Raw genomic sequence first — 25,198 nt, forward strand, 5'->3', positions numbered from 1 at the left:
CTGGAATAAAAATAACTTGAAAATGAAATTATCTGAAGTCTTTGACAGTACATCTTAGTATTTTTTTTAAAGATGATTTAGGATCTTTAGGATGATCATTTAGGATTCAGCAGGAAAACAGAAATCACAACGGTTATTTTAACAGAGAGAATTTAATACAGGGAACTGGTTAAACAGAGTTTGGAAGCTTGTAAAGGCTAAAAGGGAGAATGGAGGTAAGAAGAAATAGTAAATGCATGACACAACTACCTCTCTGGGGCTAGAGGAACAAAGGAAATAGGCTGGATTATTGGAAACTGGGCACTTAGGGGCCCCCGGCTAACTTGAGATGGTTTGTTCAAAGGAGAGAAGAGGAGTGTTCATTAAAAAGATATTCTGAAAAAGAAGAGGAAATGACTGGCATTCCTTCTCCATCTCCCCTTCAACTCAAAACAAACAACAAGTAACTTGTATGTGCTTTAGTAAAATAATCCAAATAAATACATGAAAAGTAAAAGAATTTTGCCACCATAAACACCGAAACCTAGCAAAATCCTGTAGCGATTTGGAAGGCAATTTAAAATGTACATGTAATACACAAACCGGGCTTTATGGCAGCCATCATTACCTCATGCAAACGAAAGAGAAAACGCTGGAGGAATTATTTTTTTTTAAAGGTAAATTATACTAAAACATTCTCTAGTTGTAAAAATCCATTTGAAATGCAAATGATCAGGGTCGGTTCAAAGCAACAGAGTTTTACCTATGCTTGAGCATGTACGACATACCCACGGTAGAGGACCTTCTACTGATGCTTACCTCAGAAAGTAAAAGAAAGGAAATTGAAAGACACAGAAAGAAGCAGACAAGGACCAGCACTGGGCCTTAGTAACCAGTTCACTTGGATTATAAGGGTTTTTAATCTCTCTGAAGCCCTAACATATTTTACAAGTCGTAATTTCATAAAGTCCAAAGAAATGACTGAAAACTCTTATTAGCAGACTTGCTGACTACTTCCGCCAAACAGTTAACTGCCAAGTGGCTGAACAGAGAGAAGGACAAAGCCACCTAGCTGTACTGTGTCTGCAGCATCCAACAACTCAAAACCAGACAGGTAGAGATGTACAGAACCGCTGAAAGCAGAGTTCACGGTTTTCCACAAAACTCTGACAGACCCACAGGTGGCATTTACTCCACAGTAAATCATCCTCTGGGTCAGCAGCAGGAAGCTCATTATGGGCTGACGGTCCAAGAGACTGGGCACTTTTCAGAGTGCTACTGTAGTAATTTCCTGTGTGAAAAGCTCACTGCTGTTCTTGCATTCCTCAGGGTGCATTTCTTCTCATCTCAGAGGATGTTGCTCTTCCACAGGAAGAGGAAGGAACCAGTTGTTACTGGATGTGTGGGCAGAAAGAGCTGTTGGGCATTTTCAGCATGCCTCAGTCTCAGCTGTGGGAACTGGGGGTGCGGCTTAGGGCCCTAGACTCGGACCGAGCGTAGTCCTGCAGCAGTTAGGAGTCATAGCTTACAAAGACAGCACTTCTGGCTGACTGGGTGTCATGGGATCTACCCCCAAAACCAAGAGCACACTATACACACTGTATGTTAGTCAACTTGACAATAAATTATATTTGAGAGGAGGAGGAGGAGGAGGAGGAGGAGGAGGAGGAGGAGGAGGAGAGAAAGACAGCAGCTCAGGAATCTGGAAGGCAGAAATAATACCTGGAACTTCACACCTCCAGTTCCTAGAAATGTGCTAATATTCTGAAGGAAATTCTAAAAAGTACTCTGTTGGACTCCTAAGTAACGTATTTTATACAATCTTTTTGGATAGAGTCTCTTTATTTTTGTTTGTTTGTTTTTACATTTCACAGAGAAGAGTTAAGGCCTAAATCATTTTTGTTGAAATTTAATTAGAATAACAGTTTTTGGTAAAAGGAAACCCTCATTAATGTAAGCTTTCTTTCCTTGTGACCTGGAAATTGGGAATGAAGCTCAAATTAGTATATTTTTCAGTATAGCTAAATCAAACAGTTGGGACTTATGGCCATTATGATTTTTATTAAAAACTACATTTTATTTGAAAGAAAAAAAGAAAGCTTCTGACCCACACTATTAATCTCTTTTTATAGTTGTACTATCTTAGTAAATTTTACAGATGATGAGATCTGTGTCTTCTAAAAAAGAAAAAAGTCATGTTCCTTTAACAGACTAAAAAGTTTTAGTTGGATCCTTTTTTTTTTTAATCAAAAAACACATTTTTTAAAGGTCAACTATCACATTCACAACTGTTGGTAGTTTTTATAACATATGGGTCATGATAAACTTCAAAAGCAAAGATACGACTAATTGAAAATAGTCTCTTTCCATCTCTAATATTTTCGCTCCTATCTCTAAAATAACTTGTATCTGGAAAAAAAAAAAAAAAAAGTGGTCTTTTCTTTTAAATGGTAAAGGATCTGGGGCGCCTGGGTGGCGCAGTCGGTTAGGCGTCCGACTTCAGCCAGGTCACGATCTCGCGGTCCGTGAGTTCGAGCCCCGCGTCGGGCTCTGGGCTGATGGCTCAGAGCCTGGATGGAGCCTGTTTCCGATTCTGTGTCTCCCTCTCTCTCTGCCCCTCCCCCGTTCATGCTCTGTCTCTCTCTGTCCCAAAAATAAATAAACGTTGGAAAAAAAAAAATTAAAAAAAAAAAAAAAATAAATGGTAAAGGATCTGTGAAAACATTTTCTCCATTACCTCTGTTGATTATCATGTATGTCTTATTTGTAAAATGTCTTTCGCAATTACTTCATTTCTTACAATTTCAAAGGGCAATGTTTTAAAATTATTTCTCAGGGCGCCTGGGTGGCTCAGTAGGTTGGGCATCCGGCTTGGGCTCAGGTCATGATCTCACAGTTTGTGAGTTCGAGCCCCGTGTCGGGCTCTGTGCTGACAGCTTGGAGCCTGGAGCCTGCTTCGGATTCTGTGTCTCCCTCTCTCTCTGCCCTTCCCCCACTCATGCTCTGTCTCTCTCTCTCCTTCAAAAATAAATAAAAACACTAAAAAAAATTAAAAAAAAAATTATTTCTCAACCCTGATAAGAATTCTTTTGGTTCTACTAAGCATCTTAGAGTTACATTTAACTTTTTGAGTTACCGGATTAAAAGAAAAAAAAAATTACTGTATCCTACTTGACATGTTCACTATTGTCGGAAATGAAGACTAAAAAGTCTTTTACTAAAAGAAGGAAAACTGTAAAAGGTACCAGCTAGTGAACCCAAATACAGATTCTACAAACACGTATGTTCATTTCCTTTCAAATGCTTAGAGCAAGGGCCAGGAGAAAGATACCCCAGGGCCACTAAACCAATGCCCAAGGATAACATTAAACTGTTTTTCTAAAGCTTAGTAAGCAGCAACAAAATTACAAACAACACACCTAGTTTCAGAAATCCTATGCTAAACTTGCAAATCAAAAGCCACCTTATAAAAATATTGCAAAGTTTAAAAACTTAAAAAAGAATCTCACCTACCTCCAAATTTAGAGGCGGTTTATACGTAAAACCAGCAATGTTAGCATACAGAAAAGTAGTGAAAGCGGGAGGCTTGTGCAACCTGATTTTTACGGATTTCCCTGGAAAAGTAAATGGGGAATCTGGGGACAATAAATTGCATATTACCATTTTACACTTTCAAAGTGATAAATTTTAGTTTTGAGACATTTAGGTTTGCATACACTGTGTTCTTTCAAGTAAGTCTTTCCAAATCTTTGCTTACATAAGCAGTTAGGAACTGGAATCACTCTGAACTAGTTATGCAATGTTGTCTAGTAACCAGGACAAACTGTTGCCACAACATCCGTGGAAATATTCTCTCTATATCTGCAAGTTTACTCTTTGTATGTCCATATATTTTGTCAATGCATTAATATTTTTCAGAGAGCATCTACTGTATGACTATCTCCATGAAAGTGGGTAGCATTTTTCTTTCTAAAAATATGCTGAAGCACAAATCTTTCCAACAGGGAAACCAATGCACTTTGCTGAAAAATACAAATCTAAATGACATCTGGGAAGGAGTCGTGTGTTTTTTACCATTGCGCTCACTTCCTGAAGTCACAGCAATAGCAGAGGATCTCTTGCACTGATTCAACTGATCACTTTCCTGAGCCTAAAAAAGGATGTAGTAAAACCACGGTTCTTTTTCCCTCAGCAACCCCTCTGGCAGAATGATGCAGAGCCAGGAGATAATCTCAGCTGCCCTGAGGTTCCTCAAGGGTACACCTTACTGTCCCTGGGGAAAGGAGACAGGGAATCGCACAGCTGACATCAAACCTGTCAGGAAATCCTCTTGGCTCTGCCTTTAAAATACATCCAGAATGGATCACTTATCACCACCTCATCTGCTACCACCGTGAGTCAAGGGAGGCCTCTCTGCTGACTATTCATTAGCTTCCTAACCAGCAAGTCTTCTTGTTCCTCCCCACCCCCACCCCCGGGGCGATTCTCCACATGGTGGTGGCCGCGGTGAACCCATTAAAACCTAAGTCACACAAGTCCCACCTCCGAAGGAAAGCCTCTGGAGGCGCCCACCTCACTCTCAACTGGAGCTTCCAGCACTGCTCCCACTTGCCTCGAGTGCCTTCCCAGGTACCCGTGTGGCATGTTCCCTTCATTCCTCACGTCACCTCTCGCATGACCCTTGTCCTGAACATACTACCTAAAACGCACCCTTAGTCCTGTCTGCCTTTAGTGCTTTCTACACCTTTGCATGTTTTGAGCCTATACGCGCTAGGCTCTATTATGCTATACAGTCTGTTTTTTAACCTGTGAACTGCCCGTCTTCCCCACTAGAATGTTGAAAGCCGGCTTCTCTGGGCAGGTATTATTGTTCGCTTTTTCTGAAGTCACGAACAGTGAATGGCACAGAACGGTTACTAAGTGCAGGCTGAGACACACGTGCGCTGCAAGCAGGCACATCCCTGGCCTTTCCCTGCAGGGGCTACCCGGTGAGGCAAGCAACTGAAAGATCCCAAACTAGACTGATGCACTTCTATTACCGTGGTACGTATTTTCAACTATTTCTGAGGTGTCTACTTACAACTTGCTTTCCCCAATTGGAATGTCCCTATCAAAATCCTATCCAACTCTGGTTAGGTCAAGAATTGGTCAAAAGTTTCCTTCTAGAGGAGTCCTCTAGTTTTCTCCAGCCCATTAGTGATCTTTTCAGAATATTTCCATCAATAATCTCTTATGGCAATCATACACACTTTTCATCTAGTATACTGAAATTGCCACTTATTTCTTAAACTCTTATTTCTATTGGGCTAGGTTGTAAGTTTCTTGAAGTCAGGTAGGCAGCTTGACAGGCCACTGAGCATCTCATGTAATGCTTTCATGCACTACAATTTTAAATATCTTGACTGCTGGAGCACTTAAAACCCCTGATTTTTTTTTTTTTTTTCCTACAATACAATCGCAAATTCTCAGTGTATTATAAAGATTAATTTGACCTGAAATACTGTCCCCAATTCTCAGGAAAGACATCCACATTACGTTCATCTTCTACACAGTGGCCAGAATGAAGAGGAGAATCACTTTGATTCTCACAAGAGAGTCCAGTGTTTCGACAATCAGAAGAACGTGTACAAGATTATCAATTTCATTTTGTTCATTTGTAGGACAAATAAGAGTAAAATCAACACATCAAACCTTAGGAATATAGTTTACCTAAAATGTTTTAATAACTCTAGAGTATTTAAAACAATTTTTTTTTTTTATAATCAGTATTGTTTTTTTAAAAAAGACTTTACAGGGGCGCCTGGGTGGCTCAGTCGGTTAAGCGGCCGACTTCAGCTCAGGTCACGATCTCACGGTCCGTGAGTTCGAGCCCTGCGTCAGGCTCTGGGCTGATGGCTCAGAGCCTGGAGCCTGTTTCTGATTCTGTGTCTCCCTCTCTCTCTGCCCCTCCCCCGTTCATGCTCTGTCTCTCTCTGTCTCAAAAATAAATAAAACGTTAAAAAAAAATTTTTTTTTTTAAATAAAAAAGACTTTACATTAGGATTCAGAAGAGAAATTCCTATCTTGCCTGCCTTTTGCAGGGAGGAGTGACGATGGGGAAGGGTCTAGAACATCCCACATCACATGGCAATGCCAATGCTAAATGCTGTTGAACAACTTTGATGATAAACTCTTGGTCTGGTTCTAACTGAATAAATGAAAACATTAAAAGACTCAATGGAATCTTGCAAAACCCTTAGAAAATCAGTATATAATAAGTAACAATGTAATGAGAATAAAGATTCAGGAATGTGAGATCAACATTTTAAAACTATATCTATATGACAGCCAGTACAACCCTTTACAACCACTCCCCTCTTTCTTCTTCTTCTTCTTCTTCTTTTTTTTTTTTTTTATTTAAACAATTAAGCTTTAAAAATGCAGATTGGTAACAGCTTATTTTGATGCTGAAATATCGTATCAGATTTCCTGCCTGGCATTGGAGGCACAAGTGCAAGTCACAGAGCTACCAACTGTTACACTGGATGCCACAATTTCTTCTCTGTAGTAAGAAAGCACCAGAGCCCAGATATCAGTATTCTCAGATCTAGAAATCATCCTGAATGTAACAGTAAATCAGGTCAAAGAAGCAACAGAAGCCAACTGTTCCCTATACCATAACAAATCTGCTCTTATCCTACTAGGAAATTTGACAAATTAAAGGCTTCAAGAGTAATCTTTTTTATGCCTCATCTTGAAAATTTCTTCCAGTCTTCTACAAAAACCAAACGAATAAATACCCCAAACAAAGAGTGATCACAATAACAAAACCCCAAACCACCTTTAAACACTGTGTGTTTTGGCTTCTAATATTTCTCTGGGTTTTAAAATTACAATGACATGCAAAGTTCACATCACGAATACTCAGTGCAGCGGTGCTTCGTGCCACAGTAGACACAAATATCCTCTACAACTAGGCCTGATTTGTTGTGCAGAAGGAACAGAAAAGCAGCCGAAGTACAGAGGGGACTACAGATTAAGACTCGCCAGTAGATTAATGGAACATGAACATTTAAAGAGATTTCACCATAGTTTTTCTTTTTTTAATGTTTTTAATGTTTATTTTAGTTTTGAGAGAGAGAGAGAGAGAGAGAGAGAGAGAGAGAGCGCACACAAGTGGGAGAGAGACACAGATAGAGGGAGAGACAGGATCTGAAGCAGGCTCCAGGCTCTGAACTGTCAGCAGTGCCCGAGGCGGGGCTCGAACTCATGAACTACGAGATCATGACCTGAGCCAGTCAGATGCTTAACCAACTGAGCCACCCAGGCGCCCCTCACCATAGTTTTCTAACCAATTATCTAACAGTGAGCTAAAAGAAAGATATATACCTTGACAATTTAAAGGAAGAAGTGTTAAAGATAATCTTTATAAAAAGATGCTTTATGAGCATCTAGTTTTGTCTTCAGAGAATGTCCTAGTAAAATAAGTAACATCAGGAGTCTTTACACCTTACCTGGGGGCAACCAGCTATCTTCCAGATTGTAAAATAATCTACTTAGAGGGGATTTTAGTAACCTAATGCTAAACCAATTTAGGGCAAATATGTTTTTGTTTTCCTATGTTTTGTTTTATTTGTATGAAGCATCAAGCACACAACTCAAAGTAACAGTACAGTCTTCTTTGTAATGTTTATATGTTGGGTTGAACCATGGGGAAATCACTGACATTACACCATTTTTGCCTACAGAATGGCAATTTCATATAATCCTACCTAGTATTATCCCTTATGTGGACAATAATTGTACTCTTAATCTTATTAGTTTTGTAGCATAGCTGCAAACTTGTTGTGCATTTATCATACAAAATTGTCCTCTCAAAGTCCCACATACATCATAGTCCCTGAGTTAGGGTCCTATAACATGGACTAGTTGACTTGGGCACCCTTGGATTACCATCCAGGGACAGACACCCTGCTATCACTTGCTAGGTGCCAATTATGCCACTTCCATAGCATACTCTCAAAAACATCTGGATCATTCATGTCATGAGACCTTGCAAAGCTTGAAGGGTACTGGCAGGGAGAGTGTAGGCCAAAGATTTTGGATGATCTGTGATATTTTCTAGGTCAGGCATGCCCAACTTTATAGACTGATAACCTCGTAAGAAGGCATCAAATCTCAGAAACCACCTAACTTTTTTGCTCCTTTTACTACAGAGGCAAAACCCCAACCCATTAGAATTTATAAGTTTCAACAGCATTCCTTTTGAGTAATTCATTGAACAAACATGAATGTATTGAGCACTATTACAAGTCACCAATCAATATGGCAAGAATTGGATGTCTAGTTAATTTTCAATGTCATAAGTAAGCTACTAATGCAGAAATGCTAGGAGGGATATTTTATAAACATGAATACTATAAGAGACAAGACCACAGGCCTGCTTGAGGTTCTCGGTGTCACCACCAATTACTGGACTTCCTTCCCTCTGACAATCATCCCCTTGGTTACTCGCCCTCCTCCCAAGCCCCCAGGCTGATTTCTTGTGGGTGGAACTTCTCATGAGTGATCTATGAGTATTCTCTCCCTGGGATTAACACTGAAAGAACCCTTTAATACTTTAATAAGTACAGTTCTTTCTGGTACAGGATAGATTCAGGATGGACTAGTCCTTCTGCAGGATTCCTCTACAAAAAATACTATTCTTGACATATGCTGGAAAGTGTACAATATCATAATGTCAAGTGTTTTGATTTATTTCCTTTCTTGGCCACACATTAATAATCTCTCCAGAATATTTAACTATCCGAGTAGTGTCACCAAAGACCATGCATGCAATGCCTCCCATTCATTCTTAGGACTAGTTCGGCATTGACTAGCAGGAGTTGATGGCAACGATGATTAGCCTTGCAAAGGCTAACAGACTCCAATTGAAGTCTGAATCTTTGACTTTATGCTGCGCAAATAAATTATATGTATGTAGTTTTTATAAACAAAATTGCAAATACCAAAAATACTTAATCTCTGGATAATCCACCATAGGGATTATCCACTAATAGGGACAAAGGGAAATGGCTGCTTTACTTATAGCTTCTATGGAGAAAACTAGAAGTGAGTTTAGCATCTTTGAAAGGCAATTAACACAGAAGAAAATCTGTTCTGTGACAACACAGTGAAATATCACCTGGATAGCACCCTAATAGGAAATGAGACAATGAGTACGGGTTAGACTGAGCTCAAGGTTATCAAAGTAAAGCCTTTTCTGATAATTGGTGCTGCTCCCCCTTGTGGCTATTTAGACATATTGTAAATATGACTTTTTGTACAAGGGTTTTTTTAATGCTAAAATGTTAGGCTATTTAGCCCATTTTTTATCCCCTCTCCCATACACTTTTTAAGGAAAATGGATTCTCCAAATAATTATATGCCACTTAAATGTCAAAGAAAACTTACTGTAGTAGAATCAAAAGAAAGGATGTCCATAACAGGGGGAGAAGAAGTCTGCAAATCGATTACCTCAAGCTTTGGATTAATCTGTGTATATATACAAGAAAAGTTGACATTAGTTTTTTCTACCATAAAAAACGGAATGCTATTTGCAATAACCTAGAAGGTATTCCTAATGTATTCTAAAAATTAAAATACATTGCTAAATTCACTAACATGAATACAAAAAATTTTAAGTACAATATCAGCCTATCAAGTCTATCAATGTATAAGAAAAGATCACCATGACCAGGTGAATTTATCCCAGGAATAAAAAGTTGATTTTACATTGGAAAATCAACATAATTTACCTATAAAGGGATTTTTTTTTAATAAAATAAAATAAAATGACCCACCTCAGAAGATGCAGAAAAAAGTCCTAGCCAGTTCATTAAAACAAGAAAAGGAAATAAAAGGTGTTAAGATATAAGAATTGAAACAAAAGAAATAAAATTGTTATTCATATATGATTATCTATGGAAAAATTCCAAGAGAATCTACTGCTGACTCATTAGGAAGATCCAAAATTGATACACACAATCAAGTGCACGTCTGTACTTCAACACACAGTCAGAAAATGTAAATTTATGGGGTGCCTGGCTGCTCAGTTAGTAGATCAGGTGACTCTTGATCTCAGGGTGGTGAGTTCAAGCCCCACATTGTACATTAAACAACTTTTAAAAAGAATAAAAAGATATCATTTATGATACCATAAAAATGTAATTACATCAGAATAAACACACAAAGGTTTGTGTGGGAAAAATAATAAAACTAATGTAAAATATATTTTAAAAGACCTAACTAGGGGAGCCTGGGTGGTTCAGTCAGTTGAGTGTCTGACTCTTGGTCTAGGCTCAGATCATGATCCCAGGGTCGTGGGACTGAGCCTCACGTCGGGCTCCAGGCTGAGTGTGGAACCTGCTTAAGATTCTCTCTCATTCTCTCTCTCTCTCTCTCTCTCTCTCTCTAAAAAAAAAAAAATATATATATATATAAAACCTCATGCATCTGATTACATCAAACCCAAAAATTTCTTTTTAACAATGGACACCACAAAGTTAACCATTAGAACATGGAAAAGGAGGATAGATTATGATGTCTGAAACTGAAAAAGTAGGTTTTTCTTGCACATCTACAAATTAACATGAAAGACAGTGATCCCAAGAAAAAATTATGGAAGAGAAAACCTAACAGTTGACCAGCATATTGAGAGATTTTCAGAAACATCATTAGTAATTAACACAGATTAAAGCGAAATACCACTGAACATCTATTAGGCTCCAAAAAATGAGAAAGCTCAGTGATGCCAACCTTGTTTATGGCAGCACTGTTTACAATGGTGGAAAAAAAAACACACAACCAAAGGCCCCCAAATATTCATCCACAGTGGAAAAGACACATAAATCGTGCGAATTACTACTGTGCTAAATTCATTGGGATCCTACCCAGCCGTGAAGATGAATAAAATACAATATGTAACAACATGTGAATGAATGAATAAATGAATGAATGAATGTATGAATGAATTCAGAATCCGTATGTAGGATTCTCAGGATTTTAACGTTAAGTGTAAAAGTGCTTATAGAGAAATATACTCAGTATGACTTCATTTGTATAAAGTTTAAAACCATCTAATTATAGATTCAAATATATATAGTAAATGAAAAAGAAAAGCAAGATTGGCTAACTAGATTGGCTATTATTTCTGAGGAAGGTCACTTCAGAATTCTAGAAGATGAAAGAAAAAATAAAAATAAAACCACATCATCATCAATTATTTATTAAAGATTGTGAATACAAGTTGGTTAGCCAAGGGAAACACAGATAGCAGAACTTTGTATCAAATGAATGGTCCCAGCAGTGGGTATATAAGAACCTCAAAGAAGAAACTGTTGACTTCGTGAGAAAATCTTCCCCATGGAGAAAACACAGGAAGGGCTTAAGATGGATCTTTGAAAGAAAGGTTTAGAAAACAAAAGCCGAGAGACACAGAGGAGGTCAAGAGCATTCCTGAGCACAGAGGCAGAATGCTGATGTGATACCTTTGCACAGGGTAGTAACAGGAGAGGTTGCAAGGGGCAAATTGTGACAGGTGAGGGAATTGGGGAAGGCACAGAAAAGATGGGGCCCACCACATGCTTTAGCAAGACGGATCGGACAGAGGCATGTAGGGTAACAGTGAGGACACCATTGCGACAGCCCGGGACTGGGGTGATCAGGGCTGAGACCAGCGGAAGAGGAGTTGAATGATTTTAAAAACACTTATCACGTTTGATGGGTAAAGCTGTAGTTTGGGAAACATTAAGAGGCTTTTATAATTACCCAGCCACCTGCGTCAGAGGTGCAGGCCCCAGAATGCCCACACCACAGAGAAGGGTTAGCACAGCGAAGGATGCAGACGAGGGCTTATCGGCCCAGCCTGCCAGCACCTTGGTTTCTTTCTGGCTGCTCCAGACAGCAGAAAACACAGCCCCCTCCTATCAGCTCTGAGTCCACACTGGGGGCCGAGATAAGAAACCTGAGGATCAGTCACCTTCCTTCCAGTCTCAGCCTAGCCAGGCCACCGGAGAGATTGCCTGCAGACATTTTATTCTCTTTTATCTACTGCCACCTAGTGTACACATGAAATCAATTACGTACGAAAAATACAATCTGGTTTTACCATCTGAAATTGGAACTGTTCAAAAAATCTAAATCCCATGGAAATAGCCTCTCTCGTGGGGAAATCCTTGAGCTGCTTTCTACAAGTTGGAGAACTCCTGATGGCGCTAACAAGTTGCTGACACATACATTAAAATGGAGCAGGACGTTCTTTAAGTAAAGCCTTACAGTCTTCTCAAAAAAAGAATGTGTGGAGGGGCTGGTTCTGTGCTAGCTAATCTCCAGGAATATTAACAGTACGTTCTAGCTCTCCATCCTTATTAAAGGGAAGGACCCTGTAATAACTGTGCTCACCTTGAAATGGAGTGGGCTGCCTTTTGAGGGCTGAGTGTTCCATCACTGAACAAGGGCACGTCATGGAGGGGTTCGTGCATAAAGAAACCCTCACACGCACCACCCACTCTGGGGCTCTGTGAGGAGCACGAGGACTGCTACCAACAGATTCTGAAGGGCAAGGAATACGCACGCCTGTCTTGCTCTTTGTTGCACCCTCTAAAGCTAGTACAATGTCCAGCACATAGATACTCATTCTCTATTAACAGAATAAAATTTAATTTTGATTATTTTGAAGCATTCCATCAAAATGGTTAAAAGCACAAAACAGAACCAGTGCACCTGGGTTGAAATGCTAGTATGGCCACTTCCTGACTTTAAGCTTTAACTTACATGTGCCTCGATTTCTCAAGGAATAAAAATAGCACTTTGTAGCGTTTTAAGGAAGATTTAATGACAATTTTTAGAAGCCAATTAGAATAGCTTTGTATGTATTCAATATTATTATTATTACTACTAATATTATTATTATGTAATCTCTGAAGAACATTTATGGAGGCCCAAAACAATGTAAGTATATGCCATGGCTAGAAATAAAATATACAATTTGCAGAGAAGTGGTCATTTTTTACCTGAAATTATGTTTTCAACCTTCAGAGAAGATTAAAATAAAAACCCAGTCTCAGACTTGAAGACTTAAATTGATCCATTCTCAGGAGTGCCTGAATGGCTCAGTTGGTTAAGTGGCTGACTTTTGGCTCAGGTCATGATCTCACAGTTCATGAGTTCGAGCCCCGCATCAGGCTCTGTTTAGACAGCTCAGAACCTGGAACCTGCTTCAGATGCTGTGTCTCTCTCTCTGCCCCTCCCCGACTTGCACACGTGCACGCGTGTGCACGCACACACACGCACACACACACACACACTCTCTCTCTCTCTCTCTCTCTTTCTCTCTCTCTCTACATAAGCATTAAAAAAATGTTTTTCATTGATCAACTTTCAACAATGAATTATGGGAAGACTATCACAAAATACTATTATATAGATGTTTGGTTAAGTTAAAGGAATTTTTCCTACCTATTAAATATCACACAGAATTTCCTGTGCAATTTATAGATCAAATTCATCTCAAATGGCCATTATAAAATTAAAAGCCACCAGAACAATTATTTTATTGATAATTTTTTTTTTAGCTAACTAACCATACTCCCTTCCAGTAATATTCTGTAATTCTCCTAGCATAACTATTTTGACGCCTGTTGCCCTTAGGATGGGCTTATTGTCTTCCCATTAAAATATGCAAAAGTCTAGAGTACTGCACATACACTAAGTTCCCACTCAAGAAGGAAAGTTTGATTCTGCCTGGGGGAAGAACTGTGTGATTCGGCTCATACCAGTTTGAAGAAGATAAAGCCAGCACGAATTAATGACGTGCCATAGCACAGCGTGGTCAGAGTTAAGTTACCTAGTTTTCAAATTTGGCTTCTTTCCCACCAAAATGAGAAAAAAATCTGTCCTCATGTTTTTATTTAAGATGGGAGTACGTAGGGGGTGCCTGTCTGGCTCAGTCCATATAGCATGCAACTCTTTTTTTTTTTTTTTTTTTTTAATTTTTTTTCAACGTTTATTCATTTTTGGGACAGAGAGAGACAGAGCATGAACGGGGGAGGGGCAGAGAGAGAGGGAGACACAGAATCGGAAACAGGCTCCAGGCTCTGAGCCATCAGCCCAGAGCCCGACACGGGGCTCGAACTCACGGACCGCGAGATCGTGACCTGGCTGAAGTCGGACGCCTAACCGACTGCGCCACCCAGGCGCCCCAACATGCAACTCTTGACTTCAGGTTGTAGGTTCGAGCCCTACACTGGGTTTTGAAATTACTTAAAAATAAAATTTAAAAATATGTATTAAAAAAAAGAAGATGGTGTGCCTAGGCCAGGAGTGCTACAAAGGATGTGCAGTTAGGTTACTGGAAAGGACACAGGAGGGGTCTGTTTCACATAGCTAAAGCTAGGATTGCGTGTTTCATGCCTTCTTTCATGCGGCCTTCTCTCATTTATTCTAAAAGTAATCTGTGATCACCTTCTCTATCCATGGAAGGATTAGCAGTTTCCATATTTAGTCAGCTGGTCCCCAAGGTCTAGGACTCTGCAGGACGCCCCACCTTCTAACAAGTGAGGCACACAGAGCTGGCAAATAGGGGCTTTTGCAAAAGGCTGCACGCTTTCACCCAGAAGACTGAGGTTATGCCATTCAAATGAACCTCACAGAAGACACATAAAAAACATAAATCATGGGAATACTATGATGCTTCAGACTCAGAAATGGAATCCTCACGGTTACTGTAGAAAGAGCAAGTTAGGAAAATTAATTAGATCACTTAGGAGCCATTTTTTCCACATCTCTTTATCCTGTTAATCATGAATCTTTACCTCAAAAAAAGAGAAAAGTTTTCTAATTTTCAAATATTTCCAAAGTAGCGTATGTAACCTGCCTAAACCTTTGAAAAGAAATGAACCCCCCAAATTTAGTAGTTCAAAGTAAAACTTACTAATCATGAATAGACACAATACAACATCTATTACGATTCAAACTCTTCCATTCAAGGTGATATTTTTAATTTTTTTTTTTCAACGTTTATTTATTTTTGGGACAGAGAGAGACAGAGCATGAACGGGGGAGGGGCAGAGAGAGAGGGAGACACAGAATCGGAAACAGGCTCCAGGCTCTGAGCCATCAGCCCAGAGCCCGACGCGGGGCTCGAACTCACGGACCGCGAGATCGTGACCTGGCTGAAGTCGGACGCTTAACCGACTGCGCCACCCAGGCGCCCCTCAAGGTGATATTTTTAAACTAACAGTCTTTTGGTTCTATGAGGGATCCCCAGACATTAACTTGGAGCCTTCAAAAAAAATTGATATTTAACATTTGTTTGTAATATTAAAGATGTCCTCTGTCCAGAACACTTTACACCTCTGCTTTATCATAAGAGCTTTCTAAGGGAAAAAAACAAAAAGCAAACGGTTGGTTGTTCACAGGCAGCGTCCTATCACTTCTGTGGCATTCCACGTCACATGAAATGAAGATGTTTTGCAGATGAACATTCATACCGTGTACTTAATTTATGCAACTGTGAGTGCTTACAGGTAATTGAAACTGGGTACACGGGGGCTGACATTCTTTAGGACACAAACAATTCAGTCACAGTGCTCACTTTTCTGTTTAGTATAAGTGAACTCTAATTCCAGGATGAAAAGATGGTTTTGAATAGATTTTTCAAGTGTGTATGTGAAAAGCATGGTTGAGGGTGGCTCTGCATGGCCCGGGTCACCCTGACCTCGCCAAACAAAGGAACCCCGCCACTGCTACTGCTTTCTGGCTGCTGCGTCAGAGCAGCGCTTCTCAGACAACTTGTTGACATTTTAGAGAAAGTCCAGAACTCTTAAGTGGGCCGGGGCTGGCGGGAAACCACAGGGAAAATGGCTTGGCTCTCTGAGGTGGGGGTGGCGTGGTGTCACGGAGAGATTGCTGAATGGGGAGCCCGGGTCCCCATTCCTCAGCCGGCAGCTCTACCCGCGCCACCCTGGGAAGGTGGCTGAGTGGATGACAGGGCGGCGGCAGCACAGAGGACCAAGCCCGGCCAAGCCCCAGACATGCCAGAATAAAACACACCATGAGTCAACAAAACCAGCTGGGGGTAAAACAGGAAAAGAGAACTTAATCTAAAATACGTCTCCCAAACATTTTAGGTGGATATATGCGATCACAGGGAATCGACAACTACATCTATCACGGCAGACGCTGAAAACAAAATGTGACGAACCACAAATTATATTACATTACTTCTTTCAAACAAGTAAAAAAATGATGATAGAGTAATAATGATGATATAATAATGGCACAAAGAGGTACTAAATACTTTGTTTAGAAGAACTGGAAAGATGGCCAGAAGGTAGAAAGGACAAAAATTGTAGCAAAAAAAACTGAAAATAAACACCAGCAAGAAAAAATGACGACAGAAATCCCTACATGTGGTTAAACAAAATCTAGAAAAGAATCCAAAAAAGTTAACTTTTAAGGACTGAGGGTACCAAAATCCAAGAATCAAAGAGCTGACTGGGGTGGAAATGCAGGGACCTTCCACGGAAGGGAGTACGGGACCACCATGTAAACAGTGCTGGTGACTGAACTGTCACTCAGGAGTACATGTTAAGAACTCAAAACAGCTACTCGAAAAGCAAAGCAAGGCTCTGTCAATGATGAAAAACCAATTCAGATAAATAGGTAATAATGATTTCTGATATCAGTTCTGGGAAGAGAAAGGGGCTTACGAATAATCACGCAAAATGGAAAGAAACACACTAATACCAGCCAAGTATCCAGAAAAGATGAATTTTGTCTTTGAAAAGAGTAGAACATTTAAATTTATAGGACCTGAGGGAACTTGTGAAGCAAAACCTACAGCTACATAGATAATTAAATATTTCAAAAATATATGCAGGCAAATAGTAAAATGGTCTCAACTATCAGGTTTAATGCCTACATCTCTTCTTACTGTCCACGAGATTTTTTTCTTTTTGCCATTAAAAGGCTTCACGATACCTATTTCAATGACTGTTATAAACATTCTTGCCCTTCGGCTCTGTTCTTACGACAGCCGTTACATACTCTTCCTAAACACACAGGAATACAAAGTTAAGTCAGGCTTCAGGGTCACCGGCCTTACGTTTGATTTCTCATTTCCTACTATTATTGACACAATTTTTAAGCTTTATTTCTAGGCCTTCAAGAAGCAAATACGAGAGGCTTCAGCAGTATTACACGCTATCACTATTTATAGTGTTATTGTATCAGTCAACATAATTGTTTCTCAAAGTGATGTTTTAAGGCCTAACTAACGTTTTACAGAATGAAGTCTAGTTGACCAATAGCCCCAAAATGTACTCTTACAAACAGTAGAACAAATATGGGCAAAGTACTCACTTCAACAGTCTCAATTTTTCCTTCATGGGGATGTGGTGTCCTTGGGTATATATCAACAAGATGTGGTGATGAATCAAAATGTAATCTTTTGAGATTTCTTTTAATAATGTCTTTACAATTCAAGCCATCAAAATTAGTCCTCCATAGTAAGACCTTTAAAAAATTAGTATGTTGGCAGTTATCCACTTGCATGTAAAAGCACCAGAACTGATTTTTATTTTTACAAAAACCAATATACATAATTGTCCCTTATAATAGGAGAGCTAGATGTATATTTCAACAATGCTATTTTTTTTCAATACTACTTGTCAAGTGTGGAAGGGAAAGATTTCGCACTTGGAATTGCCCTCATGCCCAATTTAAAATTCATACTAAGAAACAACTTACTACTTTAAAATTCCCTTTTATTTTTTCAAAGTTCAAAATCATGTTTTTGGCTTGATAGTCCACCTTATTCAATAAATCTGCCTATGTATGACTTTGGGTCATACAATGGCAAAAATGCAAATTTGCTACATTAACAATTTACATTTACCATCCTCTGAGGAGCTTAACATTTGAAGAACAAGAGGTAGAGATAAAAGATGAGGCAGAGTTCAAGTGGAAGTGCCACACCAGTATTGGGAATTCAGTGAGTTACACATATAGTTAAGTGTCCAGGTGAGCTGCTGTTTGAGTTCCAGAAAGTATCAGAACTGGCACTATTTCAGCTGGGAGACAGCAGACTTCCTGGCATTGTTAAAATATAAACTCATTGATAATCCTCTTAACATATACAAAAGAGCTGATTGTAAAAACCTTAGCTGAGGTCTTGGATTCCTTTTCCCTAACCAAATCAGAGAAGGAGCTGAAAGATTTACAAACCTGTGCATCTGCACCTCCGGAGCTAAATAGGTCTCCACCTTTTGAAAATGAAACAGTAAAGACAGGTCCCTAAAAAAATAAAGGGAGATTTTTTTTTTTTTTAAGCACTTGGTATTGTTTTCTTATGTCCAGGAAGACTATTCATTTTTCATCCTATTCTATATAGACTATTTATGCAATAAGTCTGATAGAACATATCCAGTTGTTGGCAACTAATGTAAGCAGAGTAAAGATTTCAAAGCACCAACCCAATTATATTTGAACACATATAAATGATACTAGATTTACAAAACAATACTAATAAAAATATGCAATACACGTTTTTCCCTTTAAAGAAAAGCTTGTACGTGTGTAAGTTAACAAGAATGTCTCTGTGGTTAAGTCTCCAACTCTTGATTTCAGCTCAGGTCCTGATCTCATGATTCGTGAGTTCGAGCCCCACATCGGGCTCTGTGCAGACAGCACAGGGCATGCTTGGGAGAATCGCTGCCTGTCTCTCTGTCTCTCTCTGTCTCTCTCTCTTTTAAAAAATAAATAAATAAAAATTAAAAAAAAAAAAAAAAAGACTTTCTGGCTTTGGACTCTTTTACTCAGAATAACAAATCACTGGCAGAAACCGAATGACAAGTCTGTAGGGAAGACGAACAAAGCCCCTTCCTGACCACAACAGGCTTCACTGAGTTCTCTCTTCACATGGGCAATAGTGAGTCACTGAAAGTTTTGCCAGCAGGACACAGACAGGAGGAGAGCTGTGACTGTTGAACACTGAGGTCACGATTGTGAGAATGATGAATTGGACTGAGAATGAATGGTTGGAGCCAGTTAAGAAATTACTGCAATCACCTAGGTGAGAGGTAGTGAGAACCTGAAATTAAGTCAGGACTCTGGAGTTGGACAAGTCACAAGATGTCCAAGGACATTAAAAACAAACAGAGGATACTAATGCTTTTTCTATATAAGAAAAATTTGGGGAAACCATCTTGTATTTTTCAAGTAGATCATCACACAGACTTAGGTTATTATAGCCTCATAAATATCTTTAGACTGAAAAATTCCATCGTGTGTAGTGTTTTCCTCCTAAAATATTTTGCTTATCTTTTTTTCTATTATTCTGTACTTCTTCCATGGATATTTTGATCCTTGACCACTTCTATTGGTTGTTTCTTCAACCTAAATCCATGGATACACATATATCTGAGCTGGTTAGTGTCTATTTCGGATTTGCTCTAACACAGCTGCAGGACAAATGATAAAGCAAAGCAGGAAGCCAGGCAGGATACATGAAGGCAGAAAGAAGTCCTTCTCCCCTAGACCACAAAGCCTATTCTATTTCTGGAGATAAACAGCTTATAATTGGTTAAAAGGAAGTACCTAGGACATCTTCAAAAAAAAAAGAGAGAATGCAGGATGCATTCTAAAAAAACTTAGAGAAGTTTGTATATTTACCCAGAAAGAAGGAATACTTTATACACTTAAGTAGAGTTTTTATTTAGTGCATTATATGCTGGTGAGTGTGTGTGTGCGCGCATGCGCGTGTATCACTGAACAGGCTCAATAAATAGCGAGCCTCTTCCCCACAGGATTCTAAATCAATTGAAAAATAAGACACAGGAATATCATCTTTCTTACTGGTAAGGGCTTTAAAGAGAAAATGTGGCTCTTTATCTGTGGGTAAATGGGCTTTCTAGAACTGAATCCCAGTATGAGTCAGATTTGAGTACCCAGTCGTAGGCAAGACCGGACAAGGGCAGGCCTGCCCACAAGAAATAGCAGAGAAAAACACTGAAGACAGACTCCCAAGAGTAGAAGGCACTGGGCTCTACTCATGGAATTTCTCCTTCTAAACTCACCAATGAGATTAGTGACGAGGAGGGAGAGGGTGTGAGAGGCTCAGTGTCAGAGCTGTGGAACAGCCTCCACATGAGGGGAAAGACCAGAGTAAGGAAAAGGCTTATCCACCGCCATTTGACCAGTCAAACCTATGCTACATACTGAGGAAGACAGCAGTGGGGGATTAATTTCATAGCCATTGAAAGACACACTGATTTTGACAAGAATTACAATAAATAATATTTCTAAGAGTTGCTTCCAGTGGATAAAAACCAAGTCCTGAAAGCAAACATTTTTTGTGATACCAGCAACGTGTGCCACACTTGGAAAGATAATAAAGACACATAAAATGGATCAACACTTTAAAATATACATAATTTAAAAAGCACAAATCTTAGTGTCAAATACCGTATGTCCTTGAAGTGTGTATATAAGTCTTCCTTCTAAGAGATCCAGAATCTTAAGTGTGCCATCTGAAGATGCAGTGATGAGATAGTTACCCGAAGGATGGAATGATACACAATTAACTCCACCGCTGTGAACTGATTTATAGAAAACAAAAGCAAAACGTTCAGAGAACAATTGTCAATTCTAAAGATGTTCTCTTGTCCTATTAGCAATATTAGGCTGGAAACAACAATCAATCAGAGACAATGTCTCCACAACACCAAAATTCCATGTAGCTCACTAAAACAAGTAAGTAGTTTGCCATCATACAGCTTAAACTTCCAGCTAATGAGACAGAATAGCTTTAAAAGTGAAAGTGTGACATGGAAAGATGATCTCGTTAACCATGTAACTCTAAACTCTTCAGATACATTACCCATATAACGTAGCCAACAACTGATCACCACCAGCTCACATAAGATATACAACCTAGCCTTAAATGAAATTTCATAGCCAATTAGTGGCTTGAGGCTCAGGAATGAAGAGTATGGAAGTATATTTGTAGGAGCACATGGTCTTGCCAGCTTGTCCGAGAATTCATTTCTGGACACCATCCTTCCAACAGGAGGCAGTACGACACAGCCATCAGAAGGCTGTTCTTCTGAGTACTTTGTAAACAGAAGTCCCCAAGCTAGTTCCATCAATTATTTTAGCACGTTACTTACCCTCCTTAACCCTTAATTTCCTTATCTTTAAAATGGGGACAATATTAATAATACTCCTGAGGGCTGTTGTAAGGATTTAACACAGTATCTGCCACGTGGTAAGTATTATACTTATTTTAAAAGGAAAATGTGGATTTAATAGAAATCCAATAAAAAAGAAACAAGAAATCAATTCATTTCTCTTCTAGCTTCAATGCACAGCCACAGCAGGATGTTGTTTTCTACCAATTATAACACCTATTTGTGCTCCTAGAACTCCTTCTGACTCAGAATTCAGAGTCCAATTCTACCCCCGACCTCTCACATAATGCAGACAACCAATGTGTGAACAGCTTTCAGTAACTTCTTTTTTAACCGCCCTGGCATCATTTTTAAGGTCCCTTCACCTCTCTCTCCACTCTGACATCCACGCCAGCTTCTCAGACCACGCTGTTGATGCAACTAATTGTCCTCTAGTCAAATCAAAGGCAGCCCGTGACCCTGTCTGAGAGAGCCACACCCCACTGAGAAGCATAGGCTGCAGGTTTAAGAGTTTCCTGGAGTAGGCCAGGCAGCACCTGGACTCTGTTGTCATGGAAACTATTACCTTGATAATGCTGGAGCAATTTGTTTACTCTTATATCCCAGATTTTCACGGTATGATCAGAACCTGCTGAAGCTATGCATGTACCAGTAGGGTTAAAACCCACAAAATTTGCAAACCTAGAAGGAAAGAATAAGATAGTCTAATATTTTGATTTCTTCACCTTTATTTCTTTATTTGAACTTAATAATTAAATGCTTCTTTAGCAAACTAACCCATATAACCACATAAATGCCCAAAGAGAATGGACTTACCCTACAGAATCTGAGAAGTTATTAACACACTGCTTATTTGTGGTATCCCAAATTTTAATAGTTTTATCTTCACTACATGATACAATTAGCCTTCCATCAGGTGAAAATCTGGAAAGCACAAGATTATCTTTGTGAAAGGCTCCTGACAATCACCCCCACCCCCTATACACACACACACACACACACACACACACACACACACACACACACACACATACTCCCACACACACACGTCAGGCTGTACATATATTAAATACCAGAGACCACTGCTAGCACACCATGCAGCAAAGTCATATCCTACAACCATCTTTCCAACTAAAAATAAGCATAACAGATTATAAGCACGATGATAGACCATTAAAAAAAATCAAAATATACTATATAGACAAGCTAATTTTCTTTTTTCCTTTTCTTACTTTATTTATTTATTTTAATTTTTTCTTTTCAACGTTTATTTTTTTTGGGACAGAGAGAGACAGAGCATGAACGGGGGAGGGGCAGAGAGAGAGGGAGACACAGAATTGGAAACAGGCTCCAGGCTCTGAGCCATCAGCTCAGAGCCTGACGCGGGGCTCGAACTCACGGACCGCGAGATCATGACCTGGCTGAAGTCAGACGCTTAACCGACTGCGCCACCCAGGCGCCTCTTTCTTACTTTATTTAAATGATTTAGTTTTATAGCACTTGTTCTAGGTCTTTGATTCAACTTTGCCCTCCTCCTAAGCCAAGTACCTTGTTGTTGTTGTTTTTGTAAGTATTCTTTTTTCAAAAAATATTTATTTTTGAGAGAAAGAGAGAGAGAGAGAGTGGGGGAGGGGCAGGGAGAGAGAAGGAGACACAGAAGCTGAAGCAGGCTCCAGGCTCTGAGTCAGCATAGAGCCCGATGAGAAGCTCAAACCCGAGACCACGACCTGAGTCAAAGTCAGATGCTCAACCAACTGAGCCACCCAGGTGGCCCATAAGTATTTTTTGTCTCTTTCTTCTATTTTTGTCATTTTCTGGTATTATCCATGTGACCTAAGAGAGCCTTTACTATTCATCCCACTAACCCTGTACTGAAGCTCTTCAGAAGAAACAGATTGGCATGTTGAGAATTAAAATTAAATGATACTACCAACAAAAGCATCAACTCCCCAAGCCTGTAGTTTCCTGGACCTTGGGAGGCCCTAAATCTCCAGTGGATAGCTCATTTATACAGAACTGAAGGTCCTGATTCATGGACACACCTATCATCCACATGTCCCATTAAAAACAAATGAGTGCATTCTCAGACATTTCATCTACTGTTTTTATGCACTCTCTTCCTTTAAGAATCTTTCCAAAGTTCGTTCTTTTTCCCCTAAGTGGTAGGAGAAAAACAGAAGAGTAGAAGACCAAGAAAAAAAAATCTGACAATTTTTAGACCATTGGGAAACTATGAATAGTTTTTTATTATTAATATTTTAGTAATAACAACAAAAAAACGACAGACTTAGGTCATAGACCAATTATGTTTCATTTTTATTTGTACTTTCCCTCTATGCCCAGATTACTATAAAGGTCATCAGTTAAGGGTGTGGATTATAATTGAAGGGGGTGTTTCGTGTTCTCTCACTCCTCTCCTCCCTCTCTGTTCTTAAGGCTAACCTAAAAATAATTCTTCCTGACAGAAACTTTGAATCTGTCATTTATGGATTTACCCATATAAAAAAAAGGGACATAGGAACGTAATTAAGTTCTTTGTGAAATAATCTTTTAAATTCGGGCAAGTAACCTTGCAAGAAAATGTCTTCTGAGCTGGGTAGTTCAGTTTGATTTTATAATAATATAGTATGTTATTAATCTTTCCCTCCAGAAAATATGTGAGAAAGATTAACATATGAAGAACAGTATTATAGAAAGGCTTCAAGTAGATGAAGCATATGTTATACAGACCAGGGAAGAAAAACCTGCTCAGTATCCTTATGAAACTATAATAATACATAGTAATGCAACTAATACACAGAATCAAACTGTTTCTTTTTTTTTTTAATTTTTTTTTAACGTTTTATTTATTTTTGAGAGAGGGAGAGACAGAGCATGAACAGGGGAGGGTCAGAGAGAGGGAGACACAGAATCTGAAACAAGCTCCAGGCTCTGAGCTGTCCGTACAGAGCCCGATGCGGGGCTTGAACTCACAGACTGCAAGATCGTGACCTGAGCCGAAGTCGGCCGCTTAACCACCTGAGCCACCCAGGCGCCCCTCAAACTGTTTCTTAATGTTATCTTTTTTTAATGTTTATTTATTTTGAGAGAGAAAGAGAGTGAGAGCACTAGTGGGGGAGGGAGAGAGAGAGAAAATCCCAAGCAGGCTCTGCACTGTCAGCACAAAGCCCAACATGGGGCTTGATCCCACGAACTGTGAGATCGTGACCTGAGCTGAAATCGAGAGTCAGACGTTTAACCCCGAGTCACACAGGTGCCCCAACAAGTTATCTTTTAGAAATCACTTAATGTGAGTATTTTAAATAAGTATCTCTAAGAGATCACTTGATCCTTACATTTTAAGAAAGCCGTGACAAAAGAAATGTTTAATATAAAGATGAAGTTATCAAATTAAAAACAAAATATAAAAATACTCAACTTCGACATTATTGGCCAAATACCACCACCTCCATTATCATCATTATCCTGCCTACATTTATTGAGCACACATGTCCGAGAATGGTTCTTAACACATTACCTGTAACAACTTGTTTAATCCTCAAAATAATCCTACTAAACAGGTGCTACTGGTAGCCTCATATCACAGGTGAATAAACCAAGGCACATAAAGGGATCGGTAAACTGCCAGAGTCACACAGCAGGAAGATTTGAACCAGGCAGTCCGGTTCCACAGCCAAATCTCTCAGTCACTCTGCTTAAGTCCCTGACAGAAAGGCAACTTTCTTCAACTGGCTAAATTATTTAGACCACAGAAGTTCAGTGTGGCTTCTGGGTAACCACAGAAAGTTCTAAAGTGGAGGGAAACCATAAGGCAGTGTTCTTAGGAGGCCAGGTGACTGGGCTCTACCTGACAGGCTAACCACTAGACTATCCTTTAATAAAAACCAGCCTCTGCTGCCATACATTGTCAGTGTCCTTGGGGAGTTTATGGGGGAACATATTCATTGATTCAAATATTTTATACCTCCAAAACCAGGCACTGGGCCCTGTCCTGGGTAACTGGAATACAG

At 39.4% G+C, this 25,198-nt stretch overlaps 1 protein-coding gene across 7 annotated transcripts in view; it reads right to left on the reverse strand.

Annotated features, from left to right (window-relative positions):
• Nucleotides 1–25,198, reverse strand: part of POC1B (POC1 centriolar protein B) — a 98,848-nt gene that overhangs the window by 31,916 nt on the left and 41,734 nt on the right. For 5 of the 7 annotated variants that reach the window (XM_045466103.1, XM_045466106.1, XM_045466104.1 and 2 more), the window contains 6 exons: nt 22,005–22,112; nt 21,754–21,869; nt 20,464–20,597; nt 18,226–18,294; nt 17,362–17,514; nt 9,412–9,492 (listed from right to left, as the gene is read on the reverse strand). In XM_045466103.1, coding sequence (XP_045322059.1) covers nt 9,412–9,492; nt 17,362–17,514; nt 18,226–18,294; nt 20,464–20,597; nt 21,754–21,869; nt 22,005–22,112 — 661 coding nt within the window. Of the gene's footprint in view, nt 1–9,411; nt 9,493–9,800; nt 9,824–17,361; nt 17,515–18,225; nt 18,295–20,463; nt 20,598–21,753; nt 21,870–22,004; nt 22,113–25,198 lie in introns of all 7 variants that reach the window. The other 2 variants (XR_006709428.1, XM_045466107.1) reach the window with 2 other exon arrangements.

Source organism: Leopardus geoffroyi, chromosome B4 (genome assembly GCF_018350155.1).
Source record: "Leopardus geoffroyi isolate Oge1 chromosome B4, O.geoffroyi_Oge1_pat1.0, whole genome shotgun sequence".
Classification (NCBI taxonomy): domain Eukaryota; kingdom Metazoa; phylum Chordata; class Mammalia; order Carnivora; family Felidae; genus Leopardus; species Leopardus geoffroyi.